The sequence below is a fragment of the Cuculus canorus genome, chromosome 1, assembly GCF_017976375.1.
Source record: "Cuculus canorus isolate bCucCan1 chromosome 1, bCucCan1.pri, whole genome shotgun sequence".
Lineage (NCBI taxonomy): Eukaryota > Metazoa > Chordata > Aves > Cuculiformes > Cuculidae > Cuculus > Cuculus canorus.
Window position 1 is genome coordinate 123,677,999 of NC_071401.1, and position 15,896 is coordinate 123,693,894.

At 36.3% G+C, this 15,896-nt stretch overlaps 1 protein-coding gene across 4 annotated transcripts in view; it reads left to right on the plus strand.

Annotated features, from left to right (window-relative positions):
* The window catches only part of STXBP5L (syntaxin binding protein 5L), a 197,395-nt gene that overhangs the window by 168,377 nt on the left and 13,122 nt on the right, over positions 1-15,896 (plus strand). For all 4 annotated transcript variants that reach the window (XM_009557006.2, XM_054087829.1, XM_054087838.1 and 1 more), the window contains one exon: positions 6,609-6,779. In XM_009557006.2, the coding sequence (XP_009555301.2) occupies positions 6,609-6,779 (171 nt within the window). The remainder of the gene's footprint in view (positions 1-6,608; positions 6,780-15,896) is intronic.

Below are 15,896 nucleotides of genomic sequence, written 5' to 3' on the forward strand. Positions count from 1 at the left end.
AATGTAGTCACAAAGGAAAGGCAGTGAAACATGTTAGGTGAAACAAGAAAACAAGAAGTAAAGATCATCATACATGTAAGAGTTGATAAAATTATACACAACTGTTAGGCTTAAAATGTAATAGATATTCACTGTTCCTAAATTCTCTGTTTCTACTTAAAGAAGAGTTCCTTACTGAGGACTCTCAAAGGTAAGTCATTTTACACTTCTTTCAGACAATGCAAAAACATATGTAATATTCTTCCCTACTGTGGTCTCTGTACAGTGTTCTCATTGTAACACTCTCCAGCAGTCAAAATCTGTGGCTACATGTAGATTTACCAGACAGCCTGGACCCAGAGGTGCTCTATAGTAAGTAATTTGGATTGGGATTGAGCTCTCACACAGACTGTCATCTGTAGGCAGAGATTCAGGCATGAAATAGGTGGTCCTATCACCTTGTCTGGATTTAAGGAAACATCCAAAGTCTTAGTAACTGACCTTTGTGTACAAGCAGAAGAATATTTAAGAAGTTATAATTTTCCATGTATAATTATTTTGACAACACAGTGATAACAAAAGAAAGATAAGTAAGAATTCTAAATCGGAAGTTATCAACTATACAATCTGATTTTGCAACATCAAAATAAGAATGAACAATTTTTACCAGTTTGTTTATGAGAATAACCTGGTTTGAAATCTGTCAAAAATCTACAATGCATAATATTAACAAATTTGGAAAAACTCAAATTTCTTAAGAATTGTTTCATTGCTGCATAAAAATTATGTGTAAACCTAAATTTTTAAAAAACTTATTGTCCATGTCTGTGCCTTTTTCTGTTGAGTATTTGCAAGCAAATTATTTATGTTAGCATCTATGGAGTGGTGGTAGCTCAACTGTTTCAGACATTCTTACCTCTAGCTAAAAACAAAAGTTTTTTGAAAAATTGGGGGAAGAATCTCTGGAAGAATATGGTTAGAATAGGCTACAAACACTTTTTGTGAATATTCTGCATTTTGTTCATTCATTTCAGATGGAAAGATGGAGTTTTGTTTAGAAAGTCTCCATGTGTTTCATGCTTTGGTTTTGTTGTATTCAAGTTGAAAAAAATACTCTGGGCTTATGTTTCATGCTTATGTTTCAGAATTAAATCAAGTCTTCTATCTGTATTTCCCTAGTTGTTGCTGTGCTTTGTGCAATAATTTCTGTTACATTATTCTGCTGAGGGATACTGAGAGTTGTGCACTTTTTGAGACAGTAAATCCACTATTATGATGTTATATGATTTCTAGAAATTTATCAGAGGAACCTTGGGAGCAAAGTTAAGCCCAAATTGTTCGAAATTTTCCCACTGTTCTTGGGAAACAAAGCTAGGTTTATTTTTAGATTTGCACTTCCAAGCTTATTTTTTCAGATATGATAATGTAAAGGTGATGTTATGACACGCAGTAATATATTCCTAGTGTTCTTCATTTTGATAGTGTTTATTTTGCGGTTTGGTTTCGTTGTTCATAATTTCAGGTAAACATACTAATTTTAAAAGGGGCTCTGTCAGTGACAACACACTTAACATTTTAAACCACTTTGTCATGTTTTATTTCTTTGCAAAATAAATCTCTTCACCCTGCTTTCAAAATAATGATGATATCTAAGATCAATCACATCATAGGAGTTCACTACTGTAAGAATGCCATTATATTACACAAGCAATATGTTACACTAACAGCATGTTATACTCTTAGTGTAGACCTAAATGTACCAGTAGTACATCAATAGGGCAATTCATCCTTCCCTCTCAAACTGATGAAGACATGATGGTAAATACGCAATTTTGCCAGCAGTACATCCATACTAATCTCTTCTGCTAGAGCTCACACCTCCTCTCCTGCCCAGTTAACAGAACTGCACCAAGAGAAAATTGTGATCCAGACTATGTAAGGGATTTTCTCTTAAAAATAATTTGGTAAAAGTTTAAGGTGTTGGTCTGTATTCTCACTAATGAATGATTACGCTACTTTTGCACAAATATTGGTTATTTTACATGTAACCCTGAGACTGCTCTTCAGGCCATTTATACAGTTACATCATCTCTTTTTTTTTTTTTTTTCTTTATTTAAATGTGTATCTCTCTACTGTGTAAAGAAAAAAGATTAAGCTCATCCATAATTATTACCCAAAAACTAGTTAATTGAAAATAGCCCAAATTCCCCCAGTGGAAACAGATTTTTCCTCTTTTTAACAGCAGAGATTGTAATCTTCAACATTTATCGAGGAGATTCTCTGGGACTCATTTTTCAGGTTTTTTTATGCTTTATGTTAAAGCACCTCTCTCTGGTCCTTTTGACTGCTCTTCCGTTATTTTACTTCCTTACAACTTAATACGATATTATAATACTTCTAATTAATTGTATTTAGATTCCTTTGTTCTCTTCCTCTCAGCTCATTTTTCTGTGTGAATATATCCCTTTGTTGGAACCAAAAAAAAATTATTGGCATCTTATTTGTTTGTTTGTTTGTTTGTTCCACCTAGTGTAACACAATCTTCTAGGCAGCAACTGCAAATGCCTGTTTCTCCATTATTCCTGACATTTTTAATACATTTGGTTTTAACAAGGGCTCAGCTTTTCGCTGGTAAATCATTGATTCCTTTTGCTTTTTGCAGAGGTCCCCAAGTAGTTTAAAACAGTTGTATGACAAGGCAGGTTTTTTAGCATATGTACACATAACCATGTGTAAGCTAAAATCTACACGTGTACAAAATACTCTTCCTGTCTGTGTAATACTTCTCAAAAAAATTAAGTCTGAGGCTCCCCGGCAGGCTTGCTGCTGTCATGTTGCATCTCTCAGAAGGCATCCCTCAGTAGTTTCGTAAAGTTCACAGTAACCAATTTAACTTTTTCAGTTCTTCTTAATCTCACCATCTCACTGGTAATTTTTGTGACAAGCAGGCTTTCCACTCAGAGCAGTTCTGTTTCTTTTTTTTTAAACAGTTTTTGGGGTGCACATTGCGCTGAATGGTGCTACTCTTTGGTAACAGGGCTAGCTACAGCATTTTTAATTCGTATGTGTAACACCACGAGCCTCGATGAAGCCAACAGTCAGTACCTGCACAGTGGGAGCAGCAGGTGGAGAATATTAGAGAATATTTTTGTCATTAACTTCTTTTTTATGTATTTTAATGCATCTAGATACAAGTTGTTACTATCTGCTCTATTAAATCAGTGGACTTAAATCAGTATAAAATGGACTAATGTATTGTAGCATGGGATAATCTGCTATCATTGCTTCCAATGGCTTGTATAAGCCTTACATTTTTAGATTAATTTTTAGATTAATAACAGAATAGCTACAAACTGAGCCCTGGCTATTTAGTTCACTGTCAACAAACAGGAGAAAACCCTGCTGCCCTGGCAGAGTGGAATAGCTGTTACACAACCTGGAGACTGCTTCCAGGGCAAGCTCTGCTAATTCAAGATGCCCAAATGTAGTGTGTTAGTGATTCTTGCTGTTGGAGCTTAGGAGCACTACAAAATACAATGCAGATTTCTTTGACCTTATGGGCAACAACACCCATGCAAAGGGATAAGAGGCAATGGCCAGTGCTGTGGAGGAAAAGGACAGAAAAAAGACGGGGGCTTTCTGTGCGTCTTTTTTCTCTCTGGGCAACTATTTCTGCTTTCTCCAGAATAACAGAGAGCTGGGAGCTGTTGCACTATTGCATTAACAACACAGGGCAATCTATGCTCTGCTTATTAAGTACAATGTTAATGGCTCCAATATCAACCAGTGACGAGTATCAACTAATATTTCTGATGTGAGAAACACCCCAATGACCACATGACAAAAGGAGTGAGCCAGAAAGGAAAAATTTAAAATGTTTTTCTTCCTTGCCAATCAGAAAAAGCTGGGGAAAAGCCAGGTTTTTATATGCCTACTCTGTCTATTCTTTGGGGTGATTGGAAGACATCTGTCACAGCAAAGGAGCATCAGATGACTGGGGTCTCAGAGGGCTAGCAAATCATTGCAGTCACTTCGGCAAAGGATGATAACATGAGCAGTGTACCTCAGGAAGTACACTGTAAGAAACTAGTGTTGGGGGTTTTTTATCACTTTTCTTGTGTGCTTCATTTTCTTTTTTCAGACAAAGCATAAGGGACCCTTTCCTAAATAGTACATAACCTTTCTATAGAAATATCTTACGTCGCTGAGTTTATACCATAAAAACCATGAGAAATTAATTTTTAAATTCAGACATGGTATTTTCTTATAGATTCGTATAGCCTTTATCTGCTTGATTCTTATCAGCTTCTCAGCAAAAATGCTGCCGTCATACGTCCCATAATTATGTTACTCTTTGTACCATGTCTTTTTGTTTTTACTAAGGTTTGAAGAGCTGCCTTTTTTCCTTGTTATGACCATTTTTTAAATGTATATATCTAATCAGAAGAACAGAACAGTATTAGAATATAGAAAAGTGTGTAGCTGATCACTAAAGTCCTTCTGGTCATTGTTGTAGGACTGACTAAAACATTTCACCAACTTTGTACTTGAAGGGGTACACCTGCAGCTTCTAGGATGAGGTCCGATTTCTTTTCTGCTCAGGAGCTGGCTTTGCTTATTCAGAAAGGCATTGTCAAAACAACTAAAGAGGTTTAGGTGTCCAGATCCTACTGACTGGTTTTGTTTAATTTGGGCCTTTGAAGGTAACTGAGACAAGCAAGCACACCAAGAGAAACATAGCAGTATTTGTCTTAAAATTTGTCATAAAGGATGAATTGTGCCCTTTCAGTTCCATGTTCAGGGAAAGGGACTACAAATGCTGTTGATGTTGATGTAGAATGATTATTTTATACTCTGCTATGTTCCTCACCAGTTCCTAGGATCCCAGTGGAGATAAATAGATCCATGCTGAAACTCCTTCACATAAACTGAATTTTGAAGAAAGGAAGCAGCTGAATGAGGATGTGTCTGTTGCTGACATTGAACAGTAAAGGGCTTATGCCCTTGAAAAAAAAGCTCCCAATCCCCAAGGACTTCCTACTGAAATATATGAATATTTACAGCATATTCTGGAAATTTCCCTGACTATAAGTTGAATGAATCATGCACATCTCTTTTAGATCTGCTGTTAGGCCCATTAATAGCAGTGTATTAAGAAACATAATAAGAATCATGAGAGTTGTCTCCTACAGAGCTGTCTCATTATGCAGTGCGGATACTAAATTGTTCTCTAAACTACAATTCTGAACAATGCTTTCCAGCTCTGTTCATTAAGACTGAACTGCTTTCACATGGAAAGAACATGACTTACACATTGGAAGGCTATATATAATAGTATACTATATGCTGTACTCAGTACATAATCTGTTTTGTCATCTGAATATAGAAATAGCTTTTTATCATGTATAGTGATTATGTGATAGCTATTATGACATGGTAACCAATAAGTAAATTTATTCCGGTTTATTAACATTCATCTTTTCCTTGGATACAATAGAAATCAGAGAGACTTAACAGAATGTGATGCTTGTACACAGAATCTTAAAGACTAATCTAGTTCTCAGGTATGAATAAGTTGACATTTAAAATGAAGGTAGAAACTCTAATCTTGTCCTTACATATAGTATTGCACTTCTGTAGTTTTAAATAGAAATGGTCAGTGTACTTGCATAAGTCTGAATTTTTGTGCTTATTACCTGCTGTTTACTTAAATTTAGTAAGAATGAATTACTCACTGACGAGAAATAATTCAATTATACCTGAGTGTGTAGCCTTTCATATGCTGAGGGTGGAAATTGTGTTCAGTAATTTTTATCATGTTGCCTTACCCAACACAAGAGGAGGAAAAACACCATGGGAATGTTTTATAGTCCAGTCTAACCCACCCTGAACTGCAATGTAAGCCTTGATCAGCGGGTTGTTGTGGTTTAATGATCTGTTGCCAGTAACAAAGAACAGACAAATATAGGCAGAGTTTTAAGCAGCCATGTCTCATCCATCAGACAGCAGCACATGCTGTGCTGACCGATCGTGGCCTCTAGCAGGGGTCCAAGGACTTAGACCTCATATCTTTAGATCTGTAGCAGACGAATCAATTGCTTAACAGTAAGTTTCCTTAGCAGTAAAATTAATCTATACGGCATATACAGAATAAAATACCTAGCAATATTATGGGTAGGTTTATGTTTATCCCAAATAGCAGCAGTTAGATGCATGTTACATGCAGCCTCAAGTCAGGTAGCGAAGATGTTTAGCTCTAAATTCTGTCCTGTGGTAAATTACACTTGCAGTTCTTTAAGAGCAAAAAGGAAAGAGAGCTTTCAAATTTATTTTGTATCTGTTAGGAGACACAACACCAGGGATGACTGTGTTACCACCAGTTATCTTGATAAATTGCCTGTTCATGTAGGTCAACAAAATGCTGTGGCATCTGCAGCTGTAAGAACATGGGCCAGTTCTATGTCACTTGTATTTTTCAAAGTATAACTTAAAGATATGGTGAGTTATTCTTATGTATACGTGATGGTTTGCTAAAACATACTCTCAAGTATCAGAATATACCTTTCTCCTCCATTCTGAATTTCGAGTACTGGCACTTCACCTAGCACTTTTTGTGTTCACTTTCCAGATCATGTGAATGGTCACTGTACAAGTCCAACATCCCAGAGCTGCAGTTCAGGAAAAAGGCTTTCTAGTGCAGACGTCTCAAAAGCAAATCGCCGAGGGCCTGGGAGGCCCCCCTTCAGAAAAGCACAGTCTGCAGCCTGCATGGAGATTTCTCTCCCAGTCACAACAGAAGGTGGGTGGCAATGAATATTTAGCCAAGTATTCATTAATTTCTCACTGGGTATGAAAGCAAATAAGTTTAGCATGATCCTTGTCCTAGTCATTGCCCTGAACTGCTGCCGTCATCTGACTGTTTAGAACTAGAACAACCCCTGTGTGTTACTGTTGTTACTAACAAGCCTGCTCCTGAGCCCTGTGCTTCCTAGGGATGTGGTACGCTGAACCTCGCTGAATCTCTTACAGCTGTCCCCTCGCCTGTATGGATCGGATGCTTTGTTTCCGGAAAAGCAATTGTTCATAGCAGCTTATGCACAGTTATTGTAACAGCTAGTAATACTAACATTTTAAACTCTCACTGTCTCTGCTTATTAAGCCTGAAAATGAGTAAGGTATTTTTAGAATGTGAGTTCAGGCTTTATTTTTTTTATTGGCACTGAAGACTCTAAAATTCCACAATCGCTGGCCACCATTTACGGTAAAATTATAGCCCATAATCTAATTAGTTTTTTCTATTCATAATAAGTTTCTTGCCTTAATGCTTGGAAAAAGCCTTCAAATCTTGATCTACCCAAGTTCAATGGAACTGAGAGAGACAAAGTGGATCACTCATGGCAATGCATTGTCCTTAAAACTTAGAATAAGCCCATTTTAATTTCAGCAGTGCCAGCTATTTCACTGCAGATTGTTTAAGCAGAAGCATTCAGCTGATGCATTTTTCTTCAGTCTTGATAGTGTTCCCACTCTGTTGGTGTCTTTGGCCCTTGTCTCCCAGGCTTCCACCTCCCCCACATTCCTGCAATAGAACAACGCATTGTTGGTGCAGAAAAGCTTCAGTCTATCAAAAACTGAAAAAGCATAGCATCAAAATAAATGATGTAGGACTGTATTGTTGATTTAATACAATTTTAGTAATACTTAACCAACAGAAATTATAGGGTTTAATATTTAATAATATTTAATTCAAGCAATTAACTCTTAAAAATCCAGGGTTTAATTTTAATCAAGTTGCAGAATTATTTCTAAAGTCTGTAAGGAGATAATTATCTCCTACAGCTATTATCTGGGCTGTGGCATGGCCTGAACCCCCTATAATGCTATAGGTGATAGGCAATTGACAACACCATGACCCTAGACCTCTGCCTTGCAAGGGCCATTTGTATCCTAACCTGCCCACCCACAAAGGTGTCTGCATCACAGATGTTCTATACAGCTGGAACCAGTAGTCCCTAAATTTGCTGATAGTTAATGGAGCCAGAGAAAGGGGAATTATATCACTCAGTGTCTAATTTTGTATTTTTGAATGCAAATTAATGCAAATACCTTTGTTCCTAGTGGCAAATTGCTAGAATCTTTACTTTTTTTAATTTTTAATTTTTTTTTACAATAACATAAAATAGCACATTCTTTTTTGACCTTTCTTCTGACTACTGTAGGTATTACATGATAGAAAAACAGTGTCTGTGTGTGTGAGATCGTATAAGAAAACACTCTAATTTGTCACAGTGCTCCAAGATTACTCTGTTGGCTGGAATGGAGCCGATATCCCCAACTCTGTTGCAGTGTCCTCTATCGGCTCCTTCCATTTGAGTTAAGAACAGCGTTTACCATGGGATGCAGGGCGAAGCATGGTCAGAAACTCTTTGCAAAACTGTTGCACTCACTGAACTTGTTACCATTGCCCAGCTGTGTCTTTAGATGTCTGATAGAAGTCACCTTCCATCACCAGATGTTATCCCTACCAGATACTGGTGGAAGACAAATCCTTTGAGTTGTCCCTTTCTTCTTAAGTACAGGTACATTTAGCTTAAATAGCTTTTTATATTGGGTTATGTTATCCAGCCCCCTTTTGTGCTAAAGCAAATGAGAAGTGCCCACATGTCCTATTTTTCTAACTCTCCTAGACAAGCATTAACCTTCTGCAGAGGAACAGGGTCAAAAACAGTGATATTTCAACAGACACTACTGTTTCTTCAACCACATCTCCCTTAGGAAAACATTACATGGGCTCTTCAAAGATTAAGTCATAGGCTGAACAGCAAAAGCATTAAATAGCGTTGTGGTATTCATGCAGCATATGACAAAGTGTAATCCTCAGCAATCGGTTATAAGAAGTAATCCTGTTTAAATACTAAACCTACTATAAATTTCGGTTTTAACTTGGATTAATTAATGGCTCCTGTGTGAACACTGTGCTAAAGCAGATTTACACAGCTCTGATATTTTTATAAATTCCTGGGTGTAAGTGCAGTTTTCATCTGCATAATCACCATTTTTATGTCCACATTAGTTATTGATGATCATAACATAAACCTTTCATCTACCTCTTTTTATGCGCCACACAAATATGGTAAGTACCAATGTCATATAATAGCTTGTGATGGAAATATATCACTGCCACAATAGTCACTATTGCTGTGTGGTTTTCTTCATCCTATCCTATGTAGTATCAAACTCTTCTGGAAGTCTTGTATGCAGATACTGCTGCAATATCAGCACTCCTTGTACATAACTGAACCACAGTACTACCTAATTCTTTTGTGCTGCTTTTTTTCTTTCCCTCACATCCTCTCATAGTAAGTGGGGTCTCTGACAGGCAGAACCTACAACCCCATAAGGTCCTTGTGTACAAAACATGTAGTAAACCAGTGATACTTTTGATGGCATGATGACGCTTGCTGTATTTGTATCATTAAAGATTCAGTTTCTGTTCATCACTAATTATTATACCAATCAATCTTAATATTCAAGTATATCCCTTTCTGGATGTAGCCATCCAGTTTCCTGTGGAGTGACATAAAGTGACATAAAAATTTCTCTTTTAAAGTATCAGTGATGTCACAGAATTGGTATTATAACCCTCAGTAAAGTCAATGAAATAAGTGCTGCAAGAAAGACTCAGCCAGTCTTTAGAGTAGATTATATTAACATGTATTATGATGTGATGGAGCACAGTTTGGGTTTGTTCTTGAGTGTGTGGGTTCAAGTACAAGTCACCTTGTCCATAGACTAAGCAGGTCTATAGACTAAAATAATTTTCTGATTATTTATATTCTGTCATTAAAACAAAGCCATCTGTCCAAATTGTCTAAACATTTTTTTAGATGCCTGCTGTATCAGTCTTTTGATTTCTAACAGATCTGACTGGAATGATTGACGTTCTGCCATTTTTCATTCATCTTGAATTTCTAGACATACTGTTTTTTGAGTAATTTGATTTATTTCTGAAGGTTTTTCTACTCAATAATATGGTGAAAGGTGATATGGTCCTTGAAATATTCTTGGGCTGGGAGTACAGAGGAGGATGAGGGAGAAGAAAGATAAGTAAAAGGTTTGAGAAAGAATATACTGAGAATAAACATTCTTTCAAATATGGAGCTGCCTTTGATCAAAATCTTCTGGTTGGACTATTCTAAAATAAAACAAAAGTCCTCTCTGTGTTAAGAATTTATTGGCTGCTGCAATAAGCAATAGATGTATTCACAAGAAATTACTTCTTTTGATATTCATGGGGTGAATCAAGATAGGTATTTTTTTCCCCGCTGAAAAGGTAGTATTTCAGGTTAGTATTTGGTAGGATTTTGTAATTCTGAGTAGAATTTTTATTAAAGATTTCTATCTCAGTACTATTAAGGTCCTTTTATACATTTAAAAAAAAAAACCACAACTTTGCGTGTGGGTAGATGATTCGTACCTTTTCTTAAGCCTGTCTCTGAGGCACTGATAACCCTTGGAGATTTTTTAATAATGCTTCTAGTTCCCGCTCTTTACAACCTCTTCCAATTGACTTGATTAAAAAGATAATACATTTTGGTGACTAATCATACAATATCTACTGCAATAATAAATCAATCTTCTCCTCACACTGGATTTCAACACCTACTTTAAATCTGATCTTTTGTTACAATAGTAACTGTATTTCAAGCATTTGCATCAAGTATATTTTCAAGCAACTTTCACACAATAAGTTCTTCTGACTTCATTCCTGTTAGCTGATTGTCAAGATTTTGTTGATTCTTACCTCTCTATATGTGCAGAAAGATTCCTGATATAGAAAAGCGTTTTTGAAGAATGCCTTTCCAATGATGAATCATAGGAAGAAAATGGAGGGGGGAGGAGGTCTTGTTTTCTGCTGGTCAAAATATTGCAAAATGTTCAATTTGATATAATGCTGATATTTCTTCCACACTCTTAGAAGAATAGTTCAAAAGCCAAGTAAGAGCAGAAAAGGCGTGGTATCTATGCTTGCATGGTTACTGTTACTGCTTAAACCTATGTCTTTCCCAGTATCCTCATCCAACATGGAAGAACTTGAAAAGCTCTGAAGCTTGTTAAACTCAAGTGGATTTTATTCCAAGCAAAAGCTTACTGCTATTTCAGTTTCAAATCCTGGTGAATTTTTCCCGCAAAAATCACTAGTATCTAGATCAAACAGCTCATTGTGGTTATATTTTTCTCAGTTATTAGCCAGACATTCAATACAGCACTTCTCAAATACCATTTATGTTATTTTAAATGTTACATATTGTACTGTAGTATCTTCTGGTTTCATGAATGCAGTATTCTTACAGCTACACTAGTGTATTCTGTAGTTGCTTGATATTCTATATCTCTTTTTAGCTAAGATTGGACTTTTACAAGTTCTTAACAGAATATTAGTCATTCTAAACAATCTTGTTTTCACATACATTTAAGTAAGCTGTTTCTTCCTTGCAACAATATAAGGATTTATTTGAATTGTAAACAAACCCACCAATATAGGAAATTCCTTGACACTTCTAAACTTCTAGTCCTTTTTGACCAGAAGAGTTTGAGATTTTAGAAGTTACTGAGTTTCTTTGACAAGACTTTCTAGCACAGGGTATAAACTGTGCTTTTAAATATCAAAAGCAATGAAAAATATACATGAATGCAAATTATTATTAAGAAAATCTTTATGTAGATTTTGTCTCATGATGGCATTCTGTAGAAAGGCGAATGTGTTTCGTCTCCAAGCGTAGTGGGTATCCTTGCATGTTGTAGCCATTTGCACCAATCATGTCTCAGTCTGTTCCAGCTCTGGGCTCTGAGTAGCACCTTATTTTGTCTGCAGGTGTTCTTACAGAAACATTGAAAATAGGGATTGTATTAACCTTTTGTTTAGCTGCTCTGGTGAAAATGTATACCCCTATCTGGCTTGCCTTCTGGCCTGTCACACAAATCCAACTGTCCATCTCAGTCTAAGAGCTAACACTGCATAGTTGCTACCCCCATCAACGTCCCCTTTCCAAAAAGAACAGCAGAGATTCCAGCCTGATCAAGAATTTCAGTGTAGATGAAAAGGCCCAAAACATTCACTCTTTCGCTGCATAGGAAAACAAAGTCTGTATTGCTATCCAACTTTTAATTGTAATTTTAGATAAAAGGAAACAGTGATGTTAAAGAATAAAAATAAAATTGTTGTGGGAGGGAACTCTGTGTGGTAATACTTGTGTAGCTGGTGGGTATATGGATGTGTGCATAGATATATGTGCTTTCATGCCATCCTCTGCTTTTATAAACTGCAGCTAACTCGGAGAACACTTTCAGATCTGAAACTTCTTGGTTATTGCTTTTTTTCAAGCACACTGATTTTTTTGCGCCATTTGCATTCTACAAAAGTTTCTCTCTGACACGACTTACTGTTGCCACCAAGAGCCTGTGCTGGCAGATTCTGCCAGTCTTTTCTTCCTTGCCTGCATTCATGCAGAAATTGGAGCATTCTGTATGTGTATGTCCGTGTGTGGTTATATCATACATCTGAGGAAGAAAGTAAAGGAAGAGTGGAGTTTTTACTTTGAAATATTGTGTTTGAATTCTATTTTCTCCCACCAGCAGTAACAGAAAAATGTTTCTTTCTTTATTATTTTCACTTCCCATTATGTAGTTTTTAACTAGTCCAGATTAATCACCTTTGACTAGAAAGGCCATTTACAATTTACTGCTACAAACTTGCCTCTGAACAAAGAATTCTAAGGAGGATTTTCTGTGCATTGTAATTTTCTAGGAATGCTAAAAACAGGGTCTTTGAAGTTGCTTTAGATTTTCTTTAAAATAATTCAGTTTCAGCATTTACCTTCAGGTTTTAGATTAACTCCTTTGATTATATGTAGTTAAAATTCTATGTAGAGCACTTTTATATAGAGCACAATGTCACTGTGAGCTGGCAAAACGAATCACTCAAGAATACTTAGTCATTATCTTTAATAACCTTATCAAAAATTCTATGGCAAGTACAATACAATTTCCATTTTAATAGATCTAGTATACTTTTATACTTGAAGTTTTTCTTATACATCTGCATATAGAATGACTAAAACTGGAGGAAAAGTCATTTCACCTATTGCATGATTTTGTCCAATTTGTTTTGGAAATGGGTGGTATTTGGTACATACTGTATACTTCTTTTATTCTTCAAAAGTATTTGTGAGGATAACCATAAGAAGCTTTGTAGACAGCCTGGCAGAGGCTTCTGGATTTATTTTTTTTTTCCTGTTGGATTTTAGTTTAGTTTTGGGGAATTTTAGAGTGCTGATTTTTTTTGAGGCTTTTAATTTGCTTTTTTAGATTCAGCATATTTACAATAATTTTCTGTGCCTATTACTTTGGTCTATTTTTTCTGTAACAAGGCTTCAAAAGTCTTAGGATCTATCTACACCTTAATTGGTGTTTGCCTGTAAATACAAGTAAATGAAGCCATAGAGGAGGACCAACATTTGCTCCCGCAAATCCAGTGTGTTGTAGTCAAGGAAATACTATACAGAGTGGTTTTGTTATAACAGGTCCACAGCCTGAGGAACCAGGCTTAGCTGATGTCATGCTGTGTATTACAGTATTTCCTACGTAAATTCTATACAATTATATGAGGTTTTCTCTTGTCAGTTGTGGCTATATTGTTACACTGTCTGCAGCAGTGCTGTATGCTTAGCACATCGGATTTCTTCGGATGGGATGGGATAATGTGATTATTTGGTTTCCTTGCCATGTGGCGGGGAAGAGGGGAGAAGAGGGAGATTTCTGTTTTTATCATTGGCTCCTTTTGTCTTGAGTCTGTTGGGTCTGAAACCCACATGTGGATGTGAACTGTGATGATAGCCTGGGAGACAATTCCTGCCGTTTTCAAAGGCAGTGGTTCCTACACCTCCAAGGAAAGAGAGAAACAATCTAGTTGCTTAATCTAGAAAACTATTGAAGAAAAACCACAAAAATATTCAAGTGCATAAGCAGGGTACTGCAGAGAGGAAAGGAATAATCTCCTGTCCATCTCTCCTGAGAAAAGACAAGATTTATTTGACATACATAAACTACTAAGGTAGAGTCACGATTTCATGCTCAACTTTAGCATTTCTCTGCTTGCTAGCAATCACTCCAGATCAACACAAACTGTTTTTCTACAGGTGAAATAATCTTTGAAACATTTTTAGAAGCGTAACACACCATTGGGTGGTTCCTGGTACTTCTGTGGCAGGATGGAATAGATCGTGGGCTGTTACATGTAGAGAACTAGGGAAGAGCATAGGAATATTCAAGATTGTTCAAGTTATGTGATAATAGGTGTTCCAAAGGTTTGGTTTTTTTTAAAGCAAAGCTTTCCCAACTGCACTTCAGTTAAACAAACAGGGATCTTTCTAGAAGGGGGAAGGGAGGGAGGGGCCTTTAAATGTTTTCATTTGCCTCACTATAACATTAACTAGTTTGACTTCATCACTGAATGAACACAAGGATTTTCTTCTCTAATGCCTTTTGTCTCCTCCTTATTCTTGGGTACTTCCACATATGAAAGTTATACAACGTACCAGTCTTTCCAAATAATTGATGTTAGGAAAGACATTTCAGCAGAATGGATATGTTAGGATGGGAATTAAGTGATTAAGTTCTAGAGAATTGTGATGTCTTTAATTAAAAACATATGTCTGAACTTATAACCTATATCCAAGTTGAGCTCTTAGTGATATGACTATGAAGACTGTTTGCTTTTGTATGTAAAAGGAAGCAACTCATAGTATAGAATATGGAAGTCTGATAGATTGCTTACTGTAAAGATCTCTCAGATTTTTATCTTTCTATGGAAATGCTGATTTCTACTTCATTTTCAATATGAAGAATTGTTCTGCCTTAACAGTTCTCTACTGGCTTTAAAACATGCTGAACTAAAACCTAAGCCTGAACCTTTCTATATTCTGGAAATATCAAAATAAAGATCCAGGTCTGGTGACTTGAATCTATTTTTCAGGCCTTTATTTGCCATCATTTACATCAGTCTTTTATTGTTACAGTGGTTACAGTGCTGTGACTGTAGCAACTTCAAGACAATGCATTTCAGAACTTTTTTCCTTGGAGGGTCAAGCATCCCAGAGGTGTGAGCATCATAAAAGTGCAGACGCAGCCACCCTGGTTTGAATGCTTGGCAAGCAATATATTCACAGGCTTTTCAACATACTCTTGGGGAAGCTTATTTGAGTCAATCTGGTAGGAAATAATTCTCAGTCAAATTCCAGATTATTATCACACTGTTTGTGCTTAACACAACTTCTGCTGCTTTCTAGTGAATTGCTTTATGTGGAATGCAGCTTTAGAGTGGTGCTATTAAAATGTGTTTGAAGATGGTTTTAATCAGTAAACGTGCAGTCTTCTTACATGTGTGAAAGAAACCCTGCAGCGTTACTTCCTGCTCCTTTCTCCCCTGTGTTGCTGAAGCATTGCCATCAGTAAAGTGGTTTGATCTCTGTGTCTTTCTGATATTAGTGTGTGCAAATTCATGTTTGAACTATAGTTCCTTTATCTTGTTCGTACCAGCATTCAGAGCTTTGCATGCCTTCCTGACTGTATCATTTTAAAATGGACAGATTTCTCTTGAAGTTTTAAGATGGTCATCCTTATATGGAAATGTTTTAAGGGTTTCATTAGTTTCTATTAGTTCTGATACTTGGGGTTAAAACTGTTAGAAATTTCCAGTTGAGGAGAATTTAAACCATATAGCTTTGTTTCTAGAATATGAGTTCCATATCAAAAAAGATTGATTTTTGTATATGTTTAACAAGCAGATCAATTACTTGGCATGTTAAAACCAGGAAAGGACTTGTAAATAGCATTTAAGGCAATGACAGTCAATTGC